Consider the following 24,009-nt stretch of genomic DNA (forward strand, 5'->3'; position numbering starts at 1 on the left):
GAACCCTTTGATGATATTACGGAGCGTAGATGGTGAAATCCCTAAATTCCTCGCAATAGCTGGTTGAGAAAGGTTTTTCTTAAACTGTTCAACAATTTGCTCAGGCATTTGTTGACAAAGTGGTGACCCTCGCCCCATCCTTGTTTGTGAATGACTGAGCATTTCATGGAATCTACTTTTATACCCAATCATGGCACCCACCTGTTCCCAATTAGCCTGCACACCTGTGGGATGTTCCAAATAAGTGTTTGATGAGCATTCCTCAACTTTATCAGTATTTATTGCCACCTTTCACAACTTCTTTGTCACGTGTTGCTGCCATCAAATTCTAAAGTTAATGATTATTTGCAAAAAAATAAATAAAGTTTATGAGTTTGAACATCAAATATGTTGTCTTTGTAGCATATTCAATTGAATATGGCTTGAAAAGGATTTGCAAATCATTGTATTCCGTTTATATTTACATCTAACACAATTTCCCAACTCATATGGAAACGGGGTTTGTAGTTTCAAGCATGTTTTACTCAATATTGTCAGGACTTGATCTTGGGAGTTTGCTTTTCTAGGATGCAACGGAAAGTTGGCACGGGCGAGACGGGAATTAAGGTACATGATTTATTTATTAACTATAAATACAAAAAAAAGGATCAAACAAAAGGCGCGCACAGTGGCGGAGAATAAACTATGAACAATTAAACAAAACTTGCAAACTATGGCTTGAATAAAGAAAACTTACTTGGCATGGACAAAAAAGGAGCAGCGTGAACATGGACATGAAACAATGGACAGAGCATAAATGTGGTGTGAGGTCGTCAGGACGAACAACAGAAAATGAATGAACTTAAATACTTATGGACATGATTAACAACAGGTGCGTGACTCAAAACAGGTGCGTGACATGACAGGTGAAACTAATGGGTAACTATGGTGACCAGACAAGGGAGTGAAAAGACAGAAACTAAACAAAACATGACTTAAAACAAAACATGATAATACAGACATGACAAATATAGGTCATCAAATCTCAGCAACAAGCTGTAATATCTTACTGAGATCATTTGGGAGCAAAACACTTAAAAGAAGTAAAACACTCTAACATAAAATCTGCTTAGTGAGAAGAATGATCTTATCAGATGGAAAATAAGCAAATATCAGCCTTATTTGACATATTTAATCTTACTTAGATTTCAGTTTTTGCTGGGAACTACACATGAAGTGGGGAGATACTGTATATAAAAGTCACATTGGTGTGACCATACCCGAGTTCCTGTGTAGAGATACGGTGGTAAAAGTAGACTTGAGTGACTAACAGTACTGCAGGAAAGACATACTACATAGACAACACTTGATTCTCAACTATTGACATGAACTGATCTTGTACTTAGTCACACTGCATCCTTTTTGTTTAGACCTTTAACGTGAAAAGTGTATTTGCCATGATGATGTGACCATAACTGTAGAAAGTTGCAATCTGCACTTTTGGGTGTTCTAGGAGTTATTAGGGTAATCTAAGTCACGGCAGCTCAGACCAGGAAGAAAGCAGAGTTGGGGGGGCTTGTTTTCAGCCCCAAACACGTGTCAGGAACGGAGACATTTTTACAACTAAGGTCTGCATAAAAGTGATAATACATCATATTGTTTGTTTGTTACATTTTTCTTACGTATTGTGTGATTGTAAAAGATACACAACTATGGAGGAGCTGGTCTGAGAAGTAAATATCTTGTTAATATTCAGTCTTTTATTGTTCATAGTTAATATTGACTTTTTTGAGGTGGTCTGTCATAACTTTTCTACAACTCTATGGGACATTGTGACTTTTGCTGTTAGTTTCCCTGAACAAAAGGGAGCCAAACACACATTCTGTACATCTAAATATTATTTATTCACATTGGCCCCCCAAGACACATTTTTTCTCTCAATGTGGCCCCCGAGTCAAGATATGTGCCCAGCTGTGATTTAGTGCATGTGGGATGTAACTATGTAATGGATGAGGTAAAGAAGCTAAATAATGTACTAGAGTTTAAGAAGCAGCTGATATTACATCTCTGCAGCTCAAATTGAAGACTTTTTTTTAAGACCACCATGATAAGAATTGAATATTTCATATTCATACTGACAAAAAAGTACAAAGACAACTGAGAGGGCCAGAATAAATTGTAAGTATGTTAATTAAATCCCTGCACTTTCACAACATGTTCAACTAACTAAACACACCAGAAGACTCTATATCAGACCTGGGCAAATGAAGGCCCGGGGGCCACATGCGGCCCGTTGAGCTTTTCAATCTGGCCCGCCGGACATTCCCAAATAATTATTTATTTAGATGTTTAAGATGTAAAGTGTAGCTGCCATTATGATGTGCACTCATCTTTTATAATGACCCTAAGTCTTCAACTATACTAAACTTGCAATCTGTGCTTTGGGATGATACTCCAGTAACTACGGTCATCTACTACTACTCAGTGGCCTAGTGGTTAGAGTGTCCGCCCTGAGATGGGTAGGTTGTGAGTTCAAACACCGGCCGAGTCATACCAAAGACTATAAAAATGGGAGCCATTACCTCCCTGCTTGGCACTCAGCATCAAGGGTTGGAATTGGGGATTAAATCACCAAAAATGATTCCTGGGCGCGGCACCGCTGCTGCCCACTGCTCCCCTCACCTCCCAGGGGGTGAATAAGGGGATGGGTCAAATGCAGAGGACAAATTTCACCACACCTAGTGTGTGTGTGACAATCGTTGCTACTTTAACTTAACTTTAATCTAATTAGTTACTATGTCATCTAATTAGTTACTATGTCATCTAATTAGTTACTATGGTCATCTAATTAGTTACTATCGTCATCGACGTCACAGCAGCTCAGACGAGGCACCAAGCAGTGTGGGCGGGAAGCGTTTCCACAGACGGGGAAGGAGATTTTCACAACAAAGTTCTAAAGCTTAGTGATGTATCAGATTGTAGGTGGATTTATTTTCTACCCTTTGCATTCATATTTCACAGTTTGTTGCATTTCACTTGATTGTAAAATATGTGGATGGAAAGGGGGTGTGACATTCATATTTTGTCAATATTCAGTGTTTTATCCTTCATAGAAAAATGTAAAATTCCATTAGGTTTTTTAAGGTGGTCTGTCGTAATGTTTTTAGCATTCAATCAGACATTATTGTGAGGTTTTGTATTAGTGTTCCTAAAAATAGATATACCGGCCCCCAGACACTTTTTTTTCTCTAAATGTGGCCCCCGAGTCCAAATAATTGCCCAGGCCTGCTCTACATTGTATGAGAAAATACAATATAAAAGGTGCGGTGTGCTTCATATCAAGTTGTCAGAACAATGACAACAATATATTGTCTGTTAGCATCTCTGCTAAAGCTAAATGGTTACATTTTGCAGTGTTTTGGCAGCTGTCAGAATTGAGCAAACAGATCAAAAAAAACATCTGCTGTTTCTGCACAAAGTTGTGACAAACTGAGCGATTGTCTAAAAAGAAAGAAGGCGAGTACATCATTTTAGATGTGAATCAGCTCATTTTCTATCTGCTGTGCATGAATACATTTTTATAAACAAGGACTAGTTTTTATTGCTGCGTGACAAGATGATGTTCTTTTAATGTCACTTGCTGTATAAAGTCAATATTAGGCATGAGATGACTGGAATAATAGAAGAGAATAATGTTGTTTTTATAGTTTTACTGAACCTGTGCTTACTGTCAGTTATAAACATCTCATATTCATCTCCTTTGGCAATTGGCGCCACTTTACCCACAATGCACTCCTTTGGGGGGGTTAAGTTGATCAGAATCAGAATCAGAATCCAATCTGTGTTTCAGCATCTTATCCCTTTCACCGCCATGTTTACAAGCCTCCTCATGTGGCTACTAAACACTTCATGTGTTTCCATCCAGCGCCTTGAAGCATCAGTAAATGGATGGTTCTGGAGCCACAAATGGGTCAACTTGCACTTACCCATCCAATGCAAGTCATTCAGCTTTACCGTGGCACTTTGGTTGACTTTCCTCCACTGCCATGCTGATCCTGCCACGTGTGTTGATCCTTGGATGTGGTTTTAGAGCAGGGGTGTGCAAACTACGGCCCCGCCGGCGTATTCAGAGACGGGCCAAACAAAACACAGAAGTGAGTAGCAGTGTATTCATATCATATACAATTAGCCAGGGGTCTGATAGCTACCAGTTTGTTACCAAATGACCTCAACTTGCAATCAAAACAGCACATCATTGACTTATATGACCCAATCCAAACAACCTTCCCTAGTCATGGTGCATCAAGCAGTACAAAAAGGCAACAAACATGGTCACACATAACACAATCTGCTCATTGAACATTGAATGTCCAACACCATAAAGAAAAAAAAAAAATCATCAAAATTACACCCGTTTAAATCCATTACAAAGCATGATGGGAAACAGTGTTCAATGTTAGGTGCATTTTAGCTGCTTGGTATTTGATTGATTAACAAACTTTAAAAGGAGGTCGTCACAGAAGTAAACAATGTAGGAGTCAAACTTTTACATACTCTTAATATTCATTATTAGTTATATATCCATTATATTAATATATGTATATTTACTTATGTGTACATACACCTGGTCTTTGGCCACTGAATGTGGATCCTGGGATATGGAAGGTTTACCATTTGGACTTACCAGCCTACAGTTAGGACTTGGGAAGCAAAGGGTTTGGACTTGGTGCTACTTTGGAGTTGTCAACCCTTCAACAAGTTGCTGTAAAGCAGGATGAGACGGGGGCTACCGAAAAGGAGCAGGGTATTATCTTGCCTTCATTGGCGACTTGCGAGTCAGCAGCGTAGATGTCTGCAGTCCATCACAATTCAATGAAGGTTGTTTATGAGGATTGTTGTGCCTCCACAGCAAAGTTATCAAACTGAGCCAGTTGAAAGGAGTGTGTCCCGATGGCAGCCCAGCCATTCTCAGGGGTCTGGAACACAGCTTCCTTCCACAGGACATGACCATTCAGCTCTCCACATGCATGTTCACCCTGGACACAATCAGTCATATTACAAACACTTCTACTTACTAAACCTGCTCTTCTTGTACTGGACCTCACACCTGCTAGCTCTGATTAGCATGTCTTTGTGCTTTCATCATAACACACACACACAAAAACATATATACAATATATATGTAGTATATATGTATATTGTGTGTATATACAGTATATATATATATATATATATATATATATATATATATATATATATATATATATGTATGTGTGGGAAAAAAATCACAAGACTACTTCATCTCTACAGGCCTGTTTCATGAGGGGTTCCCTCAATCATCAGGAGATTTTAATGGAAGCATTCACATACCATGGTTTATATAGGGCACAGAGTGGGTGGGTACAGGCTGGCGTAGGGGCGTGGTGATTGGCTCATGTGTTACCTAGGAGGTGTTTCCGTCTGTGGCGGCATGCTGATACAACTTCGCTGCGCTTGTTGAGGGATGACAGGTCTGGACGGTAAATAATAAACAGTTTCTCTTTCAAGCATAGGTTGCATCTTTTATTACCACTATTGTAAGGTGTGCTGGATGCACGAATTTGCCATGTTATTGAATATTCAACATTATTGTCTTTGAGGTCCCAAATGTGTTTGCTGAGTTCTGTGGTATTCCGCAGGTTTTGGTTCCTGAAAGAAGCCTTGTGATTGTTCCATCTGGTTTTAAACTCTCCCTCGGTGTTAATCCTACATATGTGTCGGATGTGTTAATGTCCTTGCGTGTTACCTTAGATTGGTAAACAACTGATGTTTGTAAGCATCCCCTGTTGAGAGGGCAATCAGGTTTCTTGCGGCAGTTGCAGCCTTTGTTGGTTTTAGAGTCGTTCTGTCCGGGGGCCGACGGCTCATTTGTGCGCTCTACTACGGTATCGAGCACTATTTTTTGGATAACCTTATTAAGACATACATATATATATAAATCAGGAGATTTTCCATCTCCTGATGATTGAGGGAACCCCTCATGAAACAGGCCTGTAGAGATGAAGTAGTCTTGTGATTTTTTTCCCACACATATATATATATATATATATATATATATATATATATACTAACATATATATATATATATATATATATATATATATATATATATATATATATGTATATGTATATATATATATATATATATATATATATATATATATATATATATATATACTGTATATATATATATATATATATATATATATATATAAATGCTAAGCTGGTTAACGTTGTGTTATAGGTGACAAAGACAGTGTAATGTAATATATGAGGCTATCAAAGAAGTTAACGCATGTGATTAATCACAAGAAATATTGCATTAATACACACAGACTAATCCCACAATTTGTTTTGCTCCTTTACCTTCTATGTATCTTGCAATAACATCACATTTATTGGGGCGTTATTTAATTGACCGTACTTTTCAGACAATAGTTGATGGATTTTTGAGTGCCGTGTGTAATGTTCTATATTCTCAACATTTTTGTCTTGCTTTGCCAGCCGTCATTTATTGAACAACTTGCAGTCCACTCTTATGTGTGACTGCCATCTACTGGTCACATCTTTATTACATCATGTACCAACTAAAACTGGTCGCTAAGGTCAACCAAAATGAGAAAATAAAAGGATGCTAAGTGCGCCTTATGGTCCGAAAAATACTGCAATTAAAATGTTTAAGATAATTGAAATTTATTCTGCTAGTAAGACATGTGATTAGTCATGATTAATCCAAATTCAAAAGTGTGATTAGTCTGATTTTAAAAATGCATCATTTGACAGCATTACTAACAACATAATAATAAATCATTTCATTTTCAGTCTGCATGCCGAAGGCCAACAAAAAAGGATCTGCCAGCTGAAAGTGGCCTCACTTTGGACCCCCCCCGTGTTAAACATACACTATGTAGACACAAGTATTTGTCCACCTGCCTTGACTCACATATGAAGTTGAAGTGCCATCCCATTCCTAACCCATAGGGGTCAATATGACCTTTTGCAGCTATTACAGCTTCAACTCTTCTGGGAAGGCTGTCCACAAGGTTGCAGAGTGTCTTTATAGCAATTTTCCACCATTCTTCCAAAAGCACATTGGTGAGGTCACACACTGATGTTGGTGGAGAAGGCCTGGCTCTCAGTCTCATCCCAAAGGTGTTCTATGGGGTTCAGGTCAGGACTCTGTGCAGGCCAGTCAAGTTCATCAAGTGTCATCCATGTCTTTATGGACCTTGCTTTGTGCACGGGTGCACAGTCATGTTGGAAGAGGAAGGGGCCCGCTCCAGGAGTTGGGTTTGGCCCCTTAGTTCCAGTGAAAGGAACTTTGAATGCTCCAGGATACCAAAACATTTTGGACAATTCCAGGCTCCCAACCTTGTGGGAACAGTTTGGAGCGGGGCCCTTCCTCTTCCAACATGACAGCAAGGTCCATAAAGACATGGATGACACTTGATGAACTTGACTGGCCTGCACAGAGTCCTGACCTGAACCCCATAGAACACCTTTGGGATGAATTAGAACAAAGACTGAGAGCCAGGCCTTCTCCACCAACATTAGTGTGTGACCTCACCAATGTGCTTTTGGAAGAATGGTGGAAAATTGCTATAAACACACTCGGCAACCTTGTGGACAGCCTTCCCAGAAGATGTGAGTGATAGTGTGTTAAACATATTTGTGTGATGTCATTTACCTGCACAGTGAGTGATAGTGTGTGATGTCATTTACCTGCACAGTGTGTGATGTCATTTACCTTCACAGTGAGTGAGAGTGTGTGCCAATCAGATGCTTGCGTTCCAGACTGTCCTTCAGCCAGGATGGTGAGGCCAGCTATGGACGTGAGAAGAAACAAAAATTATTCATATCTTTAGCATTTCCTTCTTCCATCCCTCTGCATTCTTCACTTCAATGTTCCCATTTATGTCGACAACCCCTCAAATTGCAGTCCACCTTTTCCCTCTTACTAAAAAAGTGCCCGCTCGCACATGGTTTTTGACCCCATCTCTATAAATGACTTTACTTCCGTTAATGTTGAGGAAATAAAGTATTGTTAACTTCAGCATCATTGCTAAGAAACGTGAAACTAGCTGTGGAGGGAGGTGTGGCCAGCATGCCTGCAGGAGCAAAGGTCACCGCCTCTGTCTATGGTGCTGAGGACGAGCACGGGGGCGGGGCATGTACTGACGGCGAGACACAGCTGACAGGTGATTAGATTTCCCAGGTGGTACGTGCTCATCTAATCATCTGTTGTCTTTAACAGTGAGAGCTGGGGGGAGAGAGGATACGGACGTGACTGAAAAGTCACGTTCTGCGAGAGAAAGACTTTGTTAAAACCTATGTGCATTAAAAAGTGCACGCTTGGCTCCTGTGCCTTGTCTACAGTGGAACTGCCAGGAAGCAACATCTAGTCATATTGCAATGAAGGTGTTATTACAAAGTCATTTTCAAAATAAAAACAAAGCAGTATTAATGAATTAGTGAATCTTTGGGCAGCACACCATTCAGTTCCATTCCCCATTCAAAATCAGTACTGGGTGCAAGTCCTATGACTAATTACACTCCTCCATAAAATGAACTAACAGCTCTGATAAATTACTTCAAAGAAAACTGAATTCTAGCCAAACATTTAACAAAGTCAAACACAAATAAGACAACAAGAGAAGTATCCAACACGTCTCTTTTGTAAAGTAAATGTGTACAGCAGATATAGATCATCTACATCTAATACATCATTCGTCTAAATTTAATAACATTTAATACAATTCTAGCCAAACATTTAATAAAGTCAAACACAAATAAGACAACAAGAGAAGTGTCTAACATTTCTCTTTTCTAAAGTAAATATGTACAGCAGATATAGATTATCTACATCCACAATATGATTTGCCTGAATTTAATCATTTCTGCTCCTCTGCTCCCAGTCTGTGGAACGCTCTCCCTGACCACATGAGGGCACCACAGACTGTGGATGCTTTTAAAAAAGGCTTAAAAACCCGTTTTTTTTTTTTAAAAAGCCTCTTTTTTTTTTAGATGTATGCATATCAGTTATAGCTATTTGGCTGGTCTAGTTTTTATTTTATTTATTTTTTATTATCTTTTTATTTTTTCAATACACTCTAGCACTTTGAGGTTGCCTGAATTTAATCATTTCTGCTCCGCTGCTCCCAGTCTGTGGAACACTCTCCCTGACCACATGAGGGCACCACAGACTGTGGATGCTTTTAAAAAAGGCTTAAAACCCCTTTTTTTTTTCTTTTTTTTTAAAGCCTCTTTTTTTTAAGATATATGCATATCAGTTTTAGCTATTTGGCTGGTCTAGTTTTTATTCTATTTATTTTTTATTATCTTTTTATTTTTTTCAATACACTCTAGCACTTTGAGGTTGCCTGAATTTAATCATTTCTGCTCCGCTGCTCCCAGTCTGTGGAACACTCTCCCTGACCACATGAGGGCACCACAGACTGTGAATGCTTTTAAAAAAGGCTTAAAACCCCTTTTTTTTTTTTTTTTTTAAAAGCCTCTTTTTTTTAAAGATATATGCATATCAGTTTTAGCTATTTGGCTGGTCTAGTTTTTATTCTATTTATTTTTTATTATCTTATTATTTTTTTCAATAGACTGTAGCACTTTGAGGTTGTTTACTCAATGTAAAGTGCTTTTTATAAATACAATCTATTATTATTATTATTATTAACATTTAATAAAGTCAAATACAAACAAAACAACAAAATAAGTATCTAACTAGCCTGAGTGGCTGGACAGGACAGGTTTAAAAAAAAATGTTTTTAAATTATTATTATAATTTTTTTTAGTCGATTAAGAATCGTTCCAAATAAAAATGGCGATTCATTTGAAAATCTAAATTGTTGACACCTCTATTAACCAGGATTCTACCACCCACTCAATTATTTATGAAAAGGTTAGTCACTGTCCAGCAGGCAAGGCATCCTATTAAATGAAGCGCAGCAGTTAGGTTAGATAAGAGTAAAGTACATTTGAAAAGAGAAGAATCCAAATAAAATACACACAACAGGAGTGTCTGTTATGTTGGCAAACGCTGATGTTACGCAGTATTTACTTCTGCTATTTGTAAACGAGCACATGTAGAAGGAAGAGCAGGAGAACGTTACACACCCAGATCATTGGTCACTTGGTATGTGCCATTTGCAAAGATCCAGAAAAAGATTCCCTTGCTGCTGCGGATGGATTGTCCTCCTTTATCCACCCTGGCTGCTACGAACACACCTCCACTCTGCATGCTCTCCATCAACACATCACACGTCACGCTCACGTCTCGCCTGGAACACAACACTGACAACCTCACACAACTACACACCACACAAGCAGTCAAGTTGTGGTCAATAAAAAGAGAATACAACAAATCCTTTTCAACTTATATTCAATTGAATAGACTGCAAAGACAAGATATTTCATGTTCACACTGACAAACTTTGCTATTTTTTGCAAATAATCATGAAGTTAGAATGTAATGGCAGCAACACATTGCAAAAAAGGCATTTTTACCAGTGTGTTACATGGCCTTTCCTTTTAACAACACTCAGTAAAGGTTTGGGAACTGAGGAGACACATTTTTGAAGTGGAATTCTTTCCCATTCTTGCTTGATGTACAGCTTAAGTTGTTCAACAGTCTCCCTTCTCATATTTTAGCCTTCACACATTTTCAATGTCTGGACTACAGGCAGGCCAGTCTAGTACCCACACTCTTTTACTATGAAGCCATGCTGTTGTAACACCTGGCTTGGCATCGTCTTGCTGAAATAAGCAGGGGCGTCCATGATAACGTTGCTTGGATGGCAACATATGTTGCTCCAAAAGCTGTATGTACCTTTCAGCATTAATGGTGCCTTCACAGATGTGTAAGTTACTAATACACCCCCATACCATCACACACTAATCACTAATACACCCCCATACCATCACACACTAATCACTAATACACCCCCATACCATCACACACTAATCACTAATACACCCCCATACCATCACACATGCTGCCTTTTACACTTTCACCCTAGACCAATCCCCATGCTTCTTTTCCTCTTTGGTCCACAGTTTCCAAAAACTATTTGAAATGTGGACTCGTCAGACCACAGAACACTTTTCCACTTTGCATCAGTCCATCTTAGATGAGCTCGGGCCCAGCCAAGTGTTTCTGGGTGTTGTTGATAAATGGCTTTGGCTTTGCATTAGAGAGTTTTAACTTGCACTTACAGATGTAGCAACCAACTGTAGTTACTGACAGTGGTTTTCTGGTGTTCCTGAGCCCATGTGGTGATATCCTTTACACACTGATGTGGCTTTTTGATGCAGTACCGCCTGTGGGATCCAAGGTGTGTAATATCATGGCTTACGTGCAGTGATTTCTCCACATTTTGATGATATTACGGAGCGTAGATGGTGAAATCCCGAAATTCCTTGTTGAGAAATGTTGTTCTTAAACAATTTGTTGTTGACAAAGTGGTGACCCTCGCCCCCGTCCTTGTTTGTGAATGAGTGAGCATTTCATGGAAGCTGCTTTTGTACCCAATCATGGCACCCACCTGTTCCCAATTAGCCTGTTCACCTGTGGGATGTTCCAAATAAGTCTTTGACGAGCATTCCTCTACTTTCTCACTCTTTTTTGCCACTTGTGCCAGCTTTTTTGAAACATGTTGCAGGCATCACATTCCAAATGAGCTAATATTTGCAAAAAAATAAGAAAGTTTGTCAGTGTGAACATGAAATATCTTGTCTTTGCAGTCTATTCAATTGAATATAAGTTGAAATGGATTTGTTGTGTTCTCTTTTTATTGACCATTTACACAACCTGACAACTTCCCTGCTTTTGGGGTATGTAGTTTCAGAGAAAAGGAACATACCAGTTGTAGTCTCCAATGATGCTTATAGTCTGGTCTGCATCTGATCCCCAGGTGATGGGTCGCTGAGTCACAACCTGGCGTAAGGTGAAGACGTGAGGTCCAGGATCAGTCAGGTTGGTGAAGTACTCAAACACTCCTGTCTGGTCCGCAAAGTTTGGAGCTTCTGAGAAGGGAGGTTCTCCTACAGAATGACAATGCAGAACGTTCTGAGTGCCAGTTATCATAAAAATGCAAAGATGACAAACATTCTGCCTACATTGCATGACAAAAATGTCAATGTATTGCTGATTAGTCTTCTCACTAGACTAGCAGCCTACTGGCAGCAGTCATCTTGCCAAGGAAAAGCCATAGCTTGAAAATCTACTTCCACAATGTAATCATCATGACTGGGAACAATTGGCCGTCTCAGAGAAATATGTGGGTGAGAACACGCAAACAGAAAACATCTACAAGCTAGATGGAACTACAAGGTTTCTGTGAGCCATGTTTTATGTAAATCAGGTCAATATGCTTAATTGGGCTGTAAGCAAACAAACAAAATTGATGCTGATATCGATATTATCGACACAAGGGTAGTAAAAGTATTGAATTGAACTACATTTTTCAGATCACCATTATGTTTATTTTCACAAATACCTCTATGTATTTTGTATTGCTGTTTAATATTATAATATTGTATATTTTGCTCTAATAGTATTTACACACTCAGGGATCCCAGTCAGGTTAAAAAAATTAAAAGAGGAATTTACAAACATTAATAATTTGGGGTCCTTATACACACACCATAATAATACCCCTATGTTGAAGCACAGTACGTCTGACTATGGAATCCGTAATGCTCCGACAAGCCAAGCGGTGCAGCTTCGTAGCTTACCAAAGTCATACCAAAACATTCTGACGGATTTTTGAGCACCGTGTGTAATGTTCTATATTCTCAATGGAACCTCAATGTTTTGGTGTTGCTTGCTTGCGGGTACTTGCTAGCACCATTTATTGAACAGGCTGAGTCAACCTGCATTCTCACACGTATCTGTTTTGTGTGACTGCCATCTACTGGTCACACTTATTGTTGGAATAATTGTTTGTAAGTTATCACAAAAGAAACGTTGTATTATGAATGCTGTCTTTCGAGGCCTAACAAGAGGAAGAAGGCTCGTGAACCGCCACTGTGATTTCAACACGGACAGATGGCAGGATCTGCTCAACTTCCAGAGGAACTCTCTTTGAAGTGTTAAACGAACTCTCTTTGAAGTATTTCACAAACTCTCTTCCAACTATTTGGTAACCGAGGTCAACGCTATTTACGACCCGCTGCCCTCTTGAAGTAACTGTGGTCAGGAGACGGGAGGGGTTATCCATTTGTCCTCCAACACCTGCCCCAGCTGGATCCAGGAAGAGCCCAAGCCCGAGAAATCCTCTTTTTGGTCTTCAAAGCGACCGAAAACAATGACAGTTTTACATACTTCCCATTCCTGCTGTGACATGTGTTGGTGCGTGAACATTGAACATCTGAATAAATGAGGAGACGAAAACCTTCTTGGTCAGAGCGTGGTGCAGGACTGTACAGAGAGTGCAGTGGCCATGTCTCTCCTCAATATTGAGTCCAAATTGAATTCTGTCTCTGTTTGATTCCTTGCCTTTTGTCTTGTTTAATAGATGTCCTCAGTGTTTGAACGTGACACTTATCATTACAGCTTGTATCACATAAAAATCAGTCAGTACAAGCAGAATTAGAACACACACGAGGCGCACCGGATTATAGGGCGCACTGTCCATTTTTCAGAGAAGGAATATATAGTACAATATATTTATCTGTACAGTAATCTATTTATTTATTCTATTAATTTATTTTCTTATTATTATTATCACTTTCTTTCTCTTTTATTCTGCATTACAAGCAGCTACTGCAACAACATTTTGTTCTTATCTCTACTGTAAAGTTGAAATTGGAATGACAATAAAAGGAAGTCTCAGTCTAAGAATAGGAGAATATGTGGAAAGTCAGATTAGACATGTAAAGGTTGCCCCACCCAAAGTGCACATCTTAGAATAGAATAGAATAGAATGGACTTTATTGTCATTATATTTGCAAATAACGAGATTAAGGACTCCAAATATGGGGTAAAAATAAATTACACAAGAGGTAATAAAGGTAATAAAGAAAAAAAACAACAACTAACAATTATCCAACAAAAATAATAAGCAATCCTGTACAATAGGGATGTCCGATAATGGCTTTTTGCCGATATCCGATATTCCGATATTGTCCAACTCTTTAATTACCGATACCGATATCAACTGATACCGATATCAACTGATATACACAGTGGTGGAATTAACACATTATTATGCCTAATTTGGACAACCAGGTATGGTGACGATAAGGTACTTTTTGTTTTTAAATTAATAAAATAAAATAAGATAAATAAATTAAAAACATTTTCTTGAATAAAAAACAAAGTAAAACAATATAAAAACAGTTACATAGAAACTAGTAATGAATGAAAATGAGTAAAATGAAGTGTTAAAGGTTAGTACTATTAGTGGACCAGCCTGTGTGCTTACGGACTGTATCCCTGCAGACTGTATTGATATATAATGTAGGAACCACAATATTAATAACAGAAACAAACAACACTTTTGTGTGAATGAGTATGAATGGAGGAGGGAGGTTTTTTTTGGATTGGTGCACTAATTGTAAGGGTATCTTGTGTTTCTTATGTTGATTTAATTAAAAAAAAAAAAAAAAAAAAAAAAAAAAAAAACGATACTGATAATAAAAAAACCGATACCGATAATTATCTGATATTACATTTTAACGCATTTATCGGACATCTCTCCTGTACAATATACAAAACACTATAGAAATACAAAATACTGTAGAATATACAGTACAAGACAAGAGTACCGGAGTAAAAAAGGCGCGCTAAAGACTTACCGTATTTTCCGCACTATTAGCCGCACCTAAAAACCACAAATTTACTCAAAAGCTGACAGTGCGGCTTATAACCCGGTGCGCTTTATATATGGATTAATATTAAGATTCATTTTCATAAAGTTTCGGTCTCGCAACTACGGTAAACAGCCGCCATCTTTTTTCCCCGTAGAAGAGGAAGTGCTTCTTATTCTACGCAAGCAACCGCCAAGGTAAGCACCCACCCCCATAGAACAGGAAGCGCTTCTTCTTCTACTGTAAGCAACCACCCGCCCGCGTAGAAGAAGAAGAAGAAGCGCGCGGATATTACGTTTCATTTCCTTTGTGTGTTTACATCTGTAAAGACCACAAAATGGCTCCTACTAAGCGACAGGTTTCCGGTTCATGAAAAGACGCAATCTCTCCATCCGCACACGGACTACTATTTCACAGCAACTGCCTAAAGACTTTCAAGAAAAGCTGGCTACTTTCCGTGCATATTGTAAAAACAAGATAGCTGAAAAAAAGATCCGGCCAGAGAACATTATCAACATGGACGAGGTTCCACTGACTTTTGATATTCCTGTGAACCGCACTGTGGATACAACGGGAGCACGTACGGTGAATATTTGCACCACAGGGAATGAGAAGTCATCCTTCACTGTGGTTCTAGCTTGCCATGCTAATGGCCAGAAACTTCCACCCATGGTGATATTCAAAAGGAAGACCTTGCCAAAAGAGACCTTTCCAGCCGGCGTCATCATAAAAGCTAACTCGAAGGGATGGATGGATGAAGAAAAGATGAGCGAGTGGTTAAGGTAAGTTTAAGTTTACGCGAAGAGGCCGGGTGGCTTTTTTCACGCAGCTCCGTCCATGTTGATATACGACTCCATGCGCGCCCACATCACGCTGGTTTTTAATATATTATTAAAGTTTGACTGACCTATCTGACTGTTTTTTTGACATTCCTTTAGCGCAGTTAGATGCGGCTTACAACACGGGGCGGCTTATAGGTGGACAAAGTTTTGAAATATGCCGTTCATTGAAGGCGCGGCTTATAACCCAGGGCGCCTTATGGTGCGGAAAATACGGTAAGTTAAGAATCCTGGAACCATTAGGCTTTTACCACTACTGGTACCGTTTAGGAAGAAGCAACTTACGGACATTAAAGTGGTCCTTGTAGAGTTTGGGGAAGGCAGAGGAAGCAGGTGGGTGTGGGTGGCTGCCTTTCTGCCCTGAAGTGAGTGTGGTGAGTGTGTAAACCTCATCTTCACACAGCTCCAGGGAGAACTGGCCATCTGAAAGCTGCCATTCATATGAAACACAAAAGTCACATGACATCATTTCAAATTCTAAGCTCATTTATTATTTTACCTTCAGTGGACCTAGGTGCTTGAATAAGGTGGATTTGTTCATCTTGAAGTCAAAGTGAGACTGCCACACTTGGAGCTCCTTGATGGAGGACTGAGCAATGAAATAAGGAGATGTTCACCTCAGGTTTGTCAGTCTGTATTTGAGTCAGGAGGGCAACTTACCAAGGATCCTTTTAGACGGAAGGTTGCATTTTGTGAGGTGACATTGTATGGAGCGAGTGGAGGTCGTACGCAAGAGGAGTGCTCGTGGCTCTGTGAGGAACAACACTTCAATTCAACACTACCATTGTTTACATACCGCTACCACAATGTATTTACATACTTTTCTAAATAAAGAGGACCACAAAAAATGTCATTATTGTCTTTATTGTAAGAAAAAATGTTAGTTAGTGTACATGAAACATATGTTTATTATTGTCATTTAGTCCTTCAATAAAATAGTCAACTTGTCTTTTAGTAGTAAGTAAACAAACAAAGACTCCTAATTAGTCGTATGCAGTAACATATTGTGTCATTTATACACCTATTATTTTCTACACATTATGAGGGACAAACTGTAAAAATGGATTATTAATCTACTTGTTCATTTACTGTTAATATCTGCTTATTTTCTGTTTTAACATGTTCTATCTACACTTCTGTTCAAATGTAATAATCACTTATTCTTCTCTTCTTTCATACTTGACATTAGTTTTGGATGATACCACACATTTAGGTATGGATCCGATACCAAGTAATTGCAGGATTACAATACAATACCTAATAAAGCAATAATAATATGGTTAAAAAATACTGATGTAAAGGGTAGGTGTCGCCCTGTTTTCTCTTTTAACATGTTCTATCTACACTTCTGTTCAAATGTAATATATTATATATTCAAAGTCCTCATGTGTCCAGGGACATATTTACTGACTTTATACACATAATATGCATTTAAACAAAAAGGAAAATAGATTTTGTGACGATAAAAAATATCGATGTAATCATAGTAGTATCCACTAGATACGCTCCTGTACTTGGTATCATTACAGTGGATGTCAGGTGTAGATCCACCCATGGTGTTTGTTTACATTGTGACGGCGGTGAGCTATGGTGTGTAGTGAAGCATGTTTAGCTATTCCTTGTCCTCCAGTGATAATGCTACATGTAAGAAACTCACTTTAGTCGTCGCCATGGAGACCAGGATTAGTGCTTTAGATGTGGATGGATGTTAGCTGCATGTCTTAAAGCAGCTCTTCTTGAGGGTGTTTCAGTGTTATAACTTCACCTTTATCTTGACTTTTTACACCAAAATGCGTCCATTCTCCCTTTTCTGTCTACACACTGTGTCTGCTTGTAAGTACTCTGTGTGTGTGCGCTGCCCAACATGCTCCTCTGCTCATAAAAGCAGCAATGTCATGATGTGACGACGTGATGTCATGCCCATTAAAATAAAAATAGGGAACCGGTACTTTTCAAACAGGGTATAGTACCGTGTTTTATTCATTAGTACTGCGATACTGTACTAGTACGGGAATACTGTACAACCCTACATGAGATGATATTGTCAATCAGCATGATGTTGTGTTGGAGCAGGCCAAGACTAAATCCACACATAATCCTGCTGACACTACCCACATTTTCAACCAAATATGAAGTAGTACTGAAATGATGATACTTGCCATGGTTTCTATGACAACGGTCAGATTTCCTCTTCCATCAGTCAAGGCCACATAACTTCCACCCTGAGCCAAATGTGCAACAGTCTTCAGGTAGGCCCAGCCTGGCTGGGTGAACTGTGTGGTGTGGGCTGCAGGCAGAGGATTACAGAGAAGGAAATAAAAAGGCAGGAAGTGCTAATATTCTCTTTCAAGTCAAGTCAAAAAGTGCATTGTTTCTCATGTGTGGCAATAAAACGTAACATAACACTACATTCCTATTTGAGATGAAGAAATTCCTCATCAAATCATGAGCTGTTGGCTTTGGTGTGGTTGGAGAAGATGGTCCTGTGAGCCATTATGACTTTAAAAAGGCCTGACTTTTCCTTCTGAACCATCAGGGACACACCTGGCCAATTATTTGGACTCCAGGGCAGACAGAAGGAAAACATTATATATACCGGTATATATATGTATATATATATATATATATATATATATATATATATATATATATATATATATATACGTATATATATATATACATAGTTTTATTTTTTACAGGCATGAAGGCGCGTCATCATGTCATGTCATTGCTGGTTTTACAAGCAGAAGAGAATGTTGGGCAGTGCACACACACACAGAGTACTTACAAGCAGACACAGTGTGTAGACAGAAAAGGGAGAATGGACGCATTTTGGTGTAAAAAGTCAAGATAAAGGTGAAGTTATAACACTGAAACACCCTCAGGAAGAGCTGCTTTAACTAACTAACATCCATCCACAGTGTTTTAGCTACTTCTAAATCACTAATCCTGGTCTCCATGGCAACAAATAAAGTAAGTTTCTTACAAGCATCATTATCACTGGAGGACGAGGAATATCTAAACATGCTTCACTAAAAACCGTATGAGGATACAATAGCTCACCGCCGTCACAATGTAAGCAAATGCCATGGGTGGATCTACACCTGACATCCACTGTAATGATACCAAGTACAGGTGTGGATCTAGTCCATACTACTATGATTACATCGATATTTTTTATAATCACAATTTTTTTTGGTCCTTTTAAAAAAATGTATATAATGTTTATAAAGTCAGGTGATATGTCCCTGGACACATGAGGACTTTGAATATGACCAATGTATGATCCTGTAACTACTTGGTATCACATCCATACCTAAATGTGTGGTATCATCCAAAACTAATGTCAAGTATGAAAGAAGAGAAGAATAAGTGATTATTACATTTGAACAGAAGTGTAGATAGAACATGTTAAAACAGAAAATAAGCAGATATTAACAGTAAATGAACAAGTAGATTAATAATCAATTTTTTACAGTTTGTCCCTCATAATGTGTATAAAATAATAGGTGTATAAATGACACAATATGTTACTGTATACGACTAATTAGGAGTCTTTGTTTGTTTACTTACTACTAAAAGACAAGTTGTCTATTTTATTTAAGGACTAAATGACAATAATAAACATATGTTTCATGTACACTAACATTTGTTGTTACAATAAACACAATAATGACATTTTTTGTGCTCCCCTTTATTTAGAAAAGTATCGCAATATATTTTGGTAATGGTAGCGGTTTCGAGACCACCCTACTGTGTATATATGTATATGTAAAGGGGGTGGGAACCGGTACTTTTTAGAGGTGGTATAGTACAGAATATGATTCATTAGTACCAGTATACTGTACAAGATTCAAGATGCTTTATTGTTGTCCATTCTTTAACATGTACAAGACACATAAGAACTGAAATGTCATTTTGGGCACAGTCCCACTAAGAGCAGACATACGTTACAAGGGGACAAGACGGGACCGCCGACGGATCAGCCACTTACGGCGCTCCTTAAAAAAGGTGGGGGAAAGGTGACATTGGGAAAGGGGGAAGAGTAAAAAAAATATCAGTCTAAGGCTGAGTCCGAGGAAAAAACCTCACATAGCATAGCACACATAAACATGAATGAAGCAGTGGTGAAGGCGTTAAGTTCAGACAAGAAGCAAGCAGGGAAGTAGGGAGTGGAGAACCGCCCTTACCAAGAGGCAAGACAGAAATGACAACCCTAGTAGAGAGAATCATCCGTTGAAGCGTGTCTATATCTGGACTGTCCGAAATAAAAAATATTAGACCTATCTAATCTATTTAGTCTATTCAGCAATTCCATTTTCTAATGTTGCAGCTGCTGGATGATTTAAGGGCTGTTTCAAACAAATGCAATTGATTTGTTCTGCTTTTCAAGATCTCTAAAATGTTTTTTTTCCCTGTAGTTTTCAGTGTTACCTGTAATCCAGATGGGAGACTCCACCACATAGTTGCCACTCCAGGGTTCCACAGCCGTCATCAGACCATCTCTGCCAAATGGCAGTGCCTCGTAGTAGCTGGCAATCAGGTTCCAGGAGATAGTACTGGAACAGACAGATGACTGGCATTCTTACATACAGATGCTTGTGGCAGGAGATGAAAGATGGACAGTTTGAGTTTGAGGTACCAGGTACTCACGCAGTCATGAATCCATTGACGTAGTTCTGGTTCAAAATGCGCGCCCAACAACCAGCGCCCACATCATCGTTGAACGTGCTGTAGTCCTCGGAGGCCCAAAGCTTCTTCCCAGTCTTCAGGGCGTCCGTGACGGTGGTGGTGCCTGGGTAGTGGGCCCTGAAGAGGCAAATGGAGCTTGGTGGAGGTGCAATAACATCAAGTATACTTACATAAACAAACTATAGTAGTCAGCAGTGTTCATACTTGCCAACCTTGAGACCTCCGATTTAGGGAGGTGGGGGGTGGGGGCGGGGGCGTGGTCGGGGGTGGGGCGGGGGGCGTGGTTAAGATATATATATATATATATATATATATATATAAGAAATACTTGACTTTCAGTGAATTCTAGCTATATATATATATATATATATATATATATATATATATATATATATATATATATATAAATAAAATAAATACTTGAATTTCAGTGTTCATTTACAAACTACAACTCACAAACACTTTAGAGTTAGGCTCCACCATCAGAATGTGCACTTAAACTTATAAAGATCACATGGATATTATTCAGTGAGTTGATTCACCAAAACTAACCTGTTATACAGGAGGAAAAAGCACACAGGACGTTTCAATTGTTCACAGACTGGTCGCGCTCATCAGAATGACAAGACACTTCTGGTCTGCAGGCGATAGCATTCAATTGGGAAGAATCGCCCTACTGCCCCCTACTGACCAATGTGAATACTGATAAATGTGTAATGACAGCTCCAAAAACGAATTCAAACCACAAAATAAAATAAATAAATCAACACAAAAACGTGACACATTATGGGTGGGTCACATATGCATGTACAGTAGATGGCAGTATTGTCCTGTTTAAAAGTGTCACAACATTGCTGTTTACGGCAGACCAACTGCTTTACGGTAGACACTGTTGTTGTGTGTTGTCAACACGTCACTCAGGTCCGCCTGAATTTCGGGAGAAAATTTGTCCCGGGAGGTTTTCGGGAGAGGCGCTGAATTTCGGGAGTCTCCCGGAAAATCCGGGAGGGTTGGCAAGTATGGTAGTGTTTGAGCTGTGAGCCATTAGTGTTTGCAGCTAAAGATGACCTACCTGCCTGGACAACGTGTGGAAATATTATCCACTGACGGCTTTTTTTGGGGAACTTTTTTGCACAACAGGAATAAATTAAGGAGCTGAGAAGCACTCGATAGAAATCAGCTATTCTAATTCAGTAAAAAATCATCCACTGCACTTTTTGGGGAACGTTTGTCTATCATTCACAATAAGACAAGATTGCATATGTTTTTATTGTTTTTATGCATTTGAAAGTGTAAAGAAACGTTAGCAAAAATCAGCTAACAACAGAGTGCTATTCCACATACCCGTCCAAGAACTTCCATATTGCATGTATCAGTCAATTTGTTATTAGAAGTGCTAACTTCAAGGAGCCATTTTTAGTGGTGCATTGCTCATAGAGAGCCAACTAGCTTGTCGACATACTGAGCCGGTGAGCTGCTGCAACGCCTCTGAGCTGGTGAAAGTCAATTGTAGATTCCAAATCATGCCTCTCACTTGTATATTAGAAGAATGTGGAAATAAACCAAGAAGTTCCAACTGAGACCCCAAGATGGTGAAAAAGACACAAAAAGACGTTTACGGCGCCCTTTTTTTAAACTCTTTGTGAGGATTATGATTAATTCTTCATGTAAACGGGGAAGATATAAACATCCCCATCGGTCTTTATCCCAGTGAGAGCAGACGTTGTACAGTAAGGGATTGTTTTATTATGTTCTTGTTTAGCACTGGGCAATACTGCTACATGATGCTTGGTGTTTGACTAAAGCAGCATCTGTTTAGCACACAGCTTCTAAAACGTGTGTATATTATATATATATATATATATATATATATATATATATATATATATATATAAATACATACACACACATATATATATATATATATATAAATACATACAGGTATATATACGTACACATTAGAGATGCGCGGTTTGCGGACACAACCGCGGATTCGGCGGATTATCCGCGGATCGGGCGGATTAAATTTAAATAAATACGATTTTATCCGCGCCGCGGGTCGGGTCGGGCGGATTAATGAGATATTTTTTATTTTTTTTTGCGGGTGCCAGTTAAACCAATTCGGAAATATATATACATAGTTAAATGTTGTTAGCCACATACGAAAAACGAGCAGCACTCTTTGAAACAGGCAATTATTTATCAGCAGGCACCTGCAGCAGCCACAGGCACCTGCAGCACGCCACATCAGAAGAAGAAAAAAAAAATGGCAACACCGGCAGCAAACGTGGTACGCGACAAACTAAAAAAGGGAATACTAAAGACCAGGGAGAAAAAAAGGCCAGAAAAGTTCAGCGTGGACTCGTTTTTATGAGGTTGTAAATCAGGATGACAGCAATGCTGGCTACGTGATTTGCAAGAGCTGCGACGCTGTGTACGTCTACGACAGTCATAAAACCGGGACATCGAACATGGTGCAAGAGAACAAAGGACTTCTTTCATTTAAGGTTTGTGATAAACCATCAAACTCATTCGTTAAAAGGACTCTATAGTAATATAAAGCGAATTTTTCTGGACATTATCATGCAAGAAAAGTTTATTTTTGGGACCGCGATCACCGCGTAATGATTTTTAAAGGTTGCATTACAAACATTTAACTGTCCCATGTGATCAGCCAGTGCGATTGGAAGTCCATGCTCAATTATTGCCTCCGTAAATAAAACTTCGGCATTTATCACATCCAAAGAATCTGTTTGGGCGACGAAAAACGTTGAAAGTTTTCCACTTGTATCGCTAGCAACGGCATTAGACTTGTGTTTTTTTGTCCTGACGTGGTCTTTTACATCGCTAATTCCTCCGTGTCCGATCGAAAAATCTTGTCTGCACAAGGTGCAATTCGCGTAGTTTTCACCCTTTTTTTTTTTTAATTAATGAAAAAACTTATTTTTTATCACTGCACCCGTAACCCGGAATAGGTTGATGAAAACCGTACGAATTACGGGAAAACCGGAGTAGTTGGCAGGTGCCTCACTAATGCCTTGCATCGTCTATATTAGATATAACGGGCGGATGGCGGGCGGGTGCAGTTCTGATCAAACGTTACATCGGGTGGATGGCGGATGGTTGACGACTTTCTGATGCGGTTGCGGATGAAATATTTGCCTATCCGCGCATCTCTAGTACACATATATATATATATATATATATATATATATATATATATATATATATACATACACGTACACATTATATATATATATATATATATATATATATATATATATATATATATATATATATATATATATATATATATATATGTGTACATATATATACCTGTATGTATGTATTTATATATATATATATATATATATATATATATGTGTGTACGTATATATACCTGTATGTATGTATTTATATATATATATATATATATATATATATATATATATATACACACACATACATACATATACAAATATACGTACATCTATACACACATCTATATACATATATATATACATATATACACATATACTTGTACATATACATACACATATATGTACATATACATGTACATATATACACATATATGTACATATATACACATATATATGTACATACATACATACATACA

The 24,009-nt window shown here is 38.5% G+C and overlaps 1 protein-coding gene across 3 annotated transcripts in view; it reads right to left on the bottom strand.

Annotated features, from left to right (window-relative positions):
* Nucleotides 1-4,130: 4,130 nt before the first annotated feature.
* Nucleotides 4,131-24,009, bottom strand: part of galcb (galactosylceramidase b) — a 35,688-nt gene continuing 15,809 nt past the window's right edge. For all 3 annotated transcript variants that reach the window (XM_061987713.2, XM_061987710.2, XM_061987711.2), the window contains 10 exons: nucleotides 20,334-20,489; nucleotides 20,115-20,239; nucleotides 17,840-17,967; nucleotides 16,341-16,430; nucleotides 16,180-16,269; nucleotides 15,966-16,110; nucleotides 11,892-12,072; nucleotides 10,147-10,310; nucleotides 7,766-7,842; nucleotides 4,131-5,015 (listed from right to left, as the gene is read on the bottom strand). In XM_061987713.2, the coding sequence (XP_061843697.1) occupies nucleotides 4,863-5,015; nucleotides 7,766-7,842; nucleotides 10,147-10,310; nucleotides 11,892-12,072; nucleotides 15,966-16,110; nucleotides 16,180-16,269; nucleotides 16,341-16,430; nucleotides 17,840-17,967; nucleotides 20,115-20,239; nucleotides 20,334-20,489 (1,309 nt within the window). In that variant the 3' untranslated portion in view covers nucleotides 4,131-4,862. The remainder of the gene's footprint in view (nucleotides 5,016-7,765; nucleotides 7,843-10,146; nucleotides 10,311-11,891; nucleotides 12,073-15,965; nucleotides 16,111-16,179; nucleotides 16,270-16,340; nucleotides 16,431-17,839; nucleotides 17,968-20,114; nucleotides 20,240-20,333; nucleotides 20,490-24,009) is intronic.

The sequence above is a fragment of the Nerophis lumbriciformis genome, linkage group LG26, assembly GCF_033978685.3.
Source record: "Nerophis lumbriciformis linkage group LG26, RoL_Nlum_v2.1, whole genome shotgun sequence".
NCBI lineage: Eukaryota > Metazoa > Chordata > Actinopteri > Syngnathiformes > Syngnathidae > Nerophis > Nerophis lumbriciformis.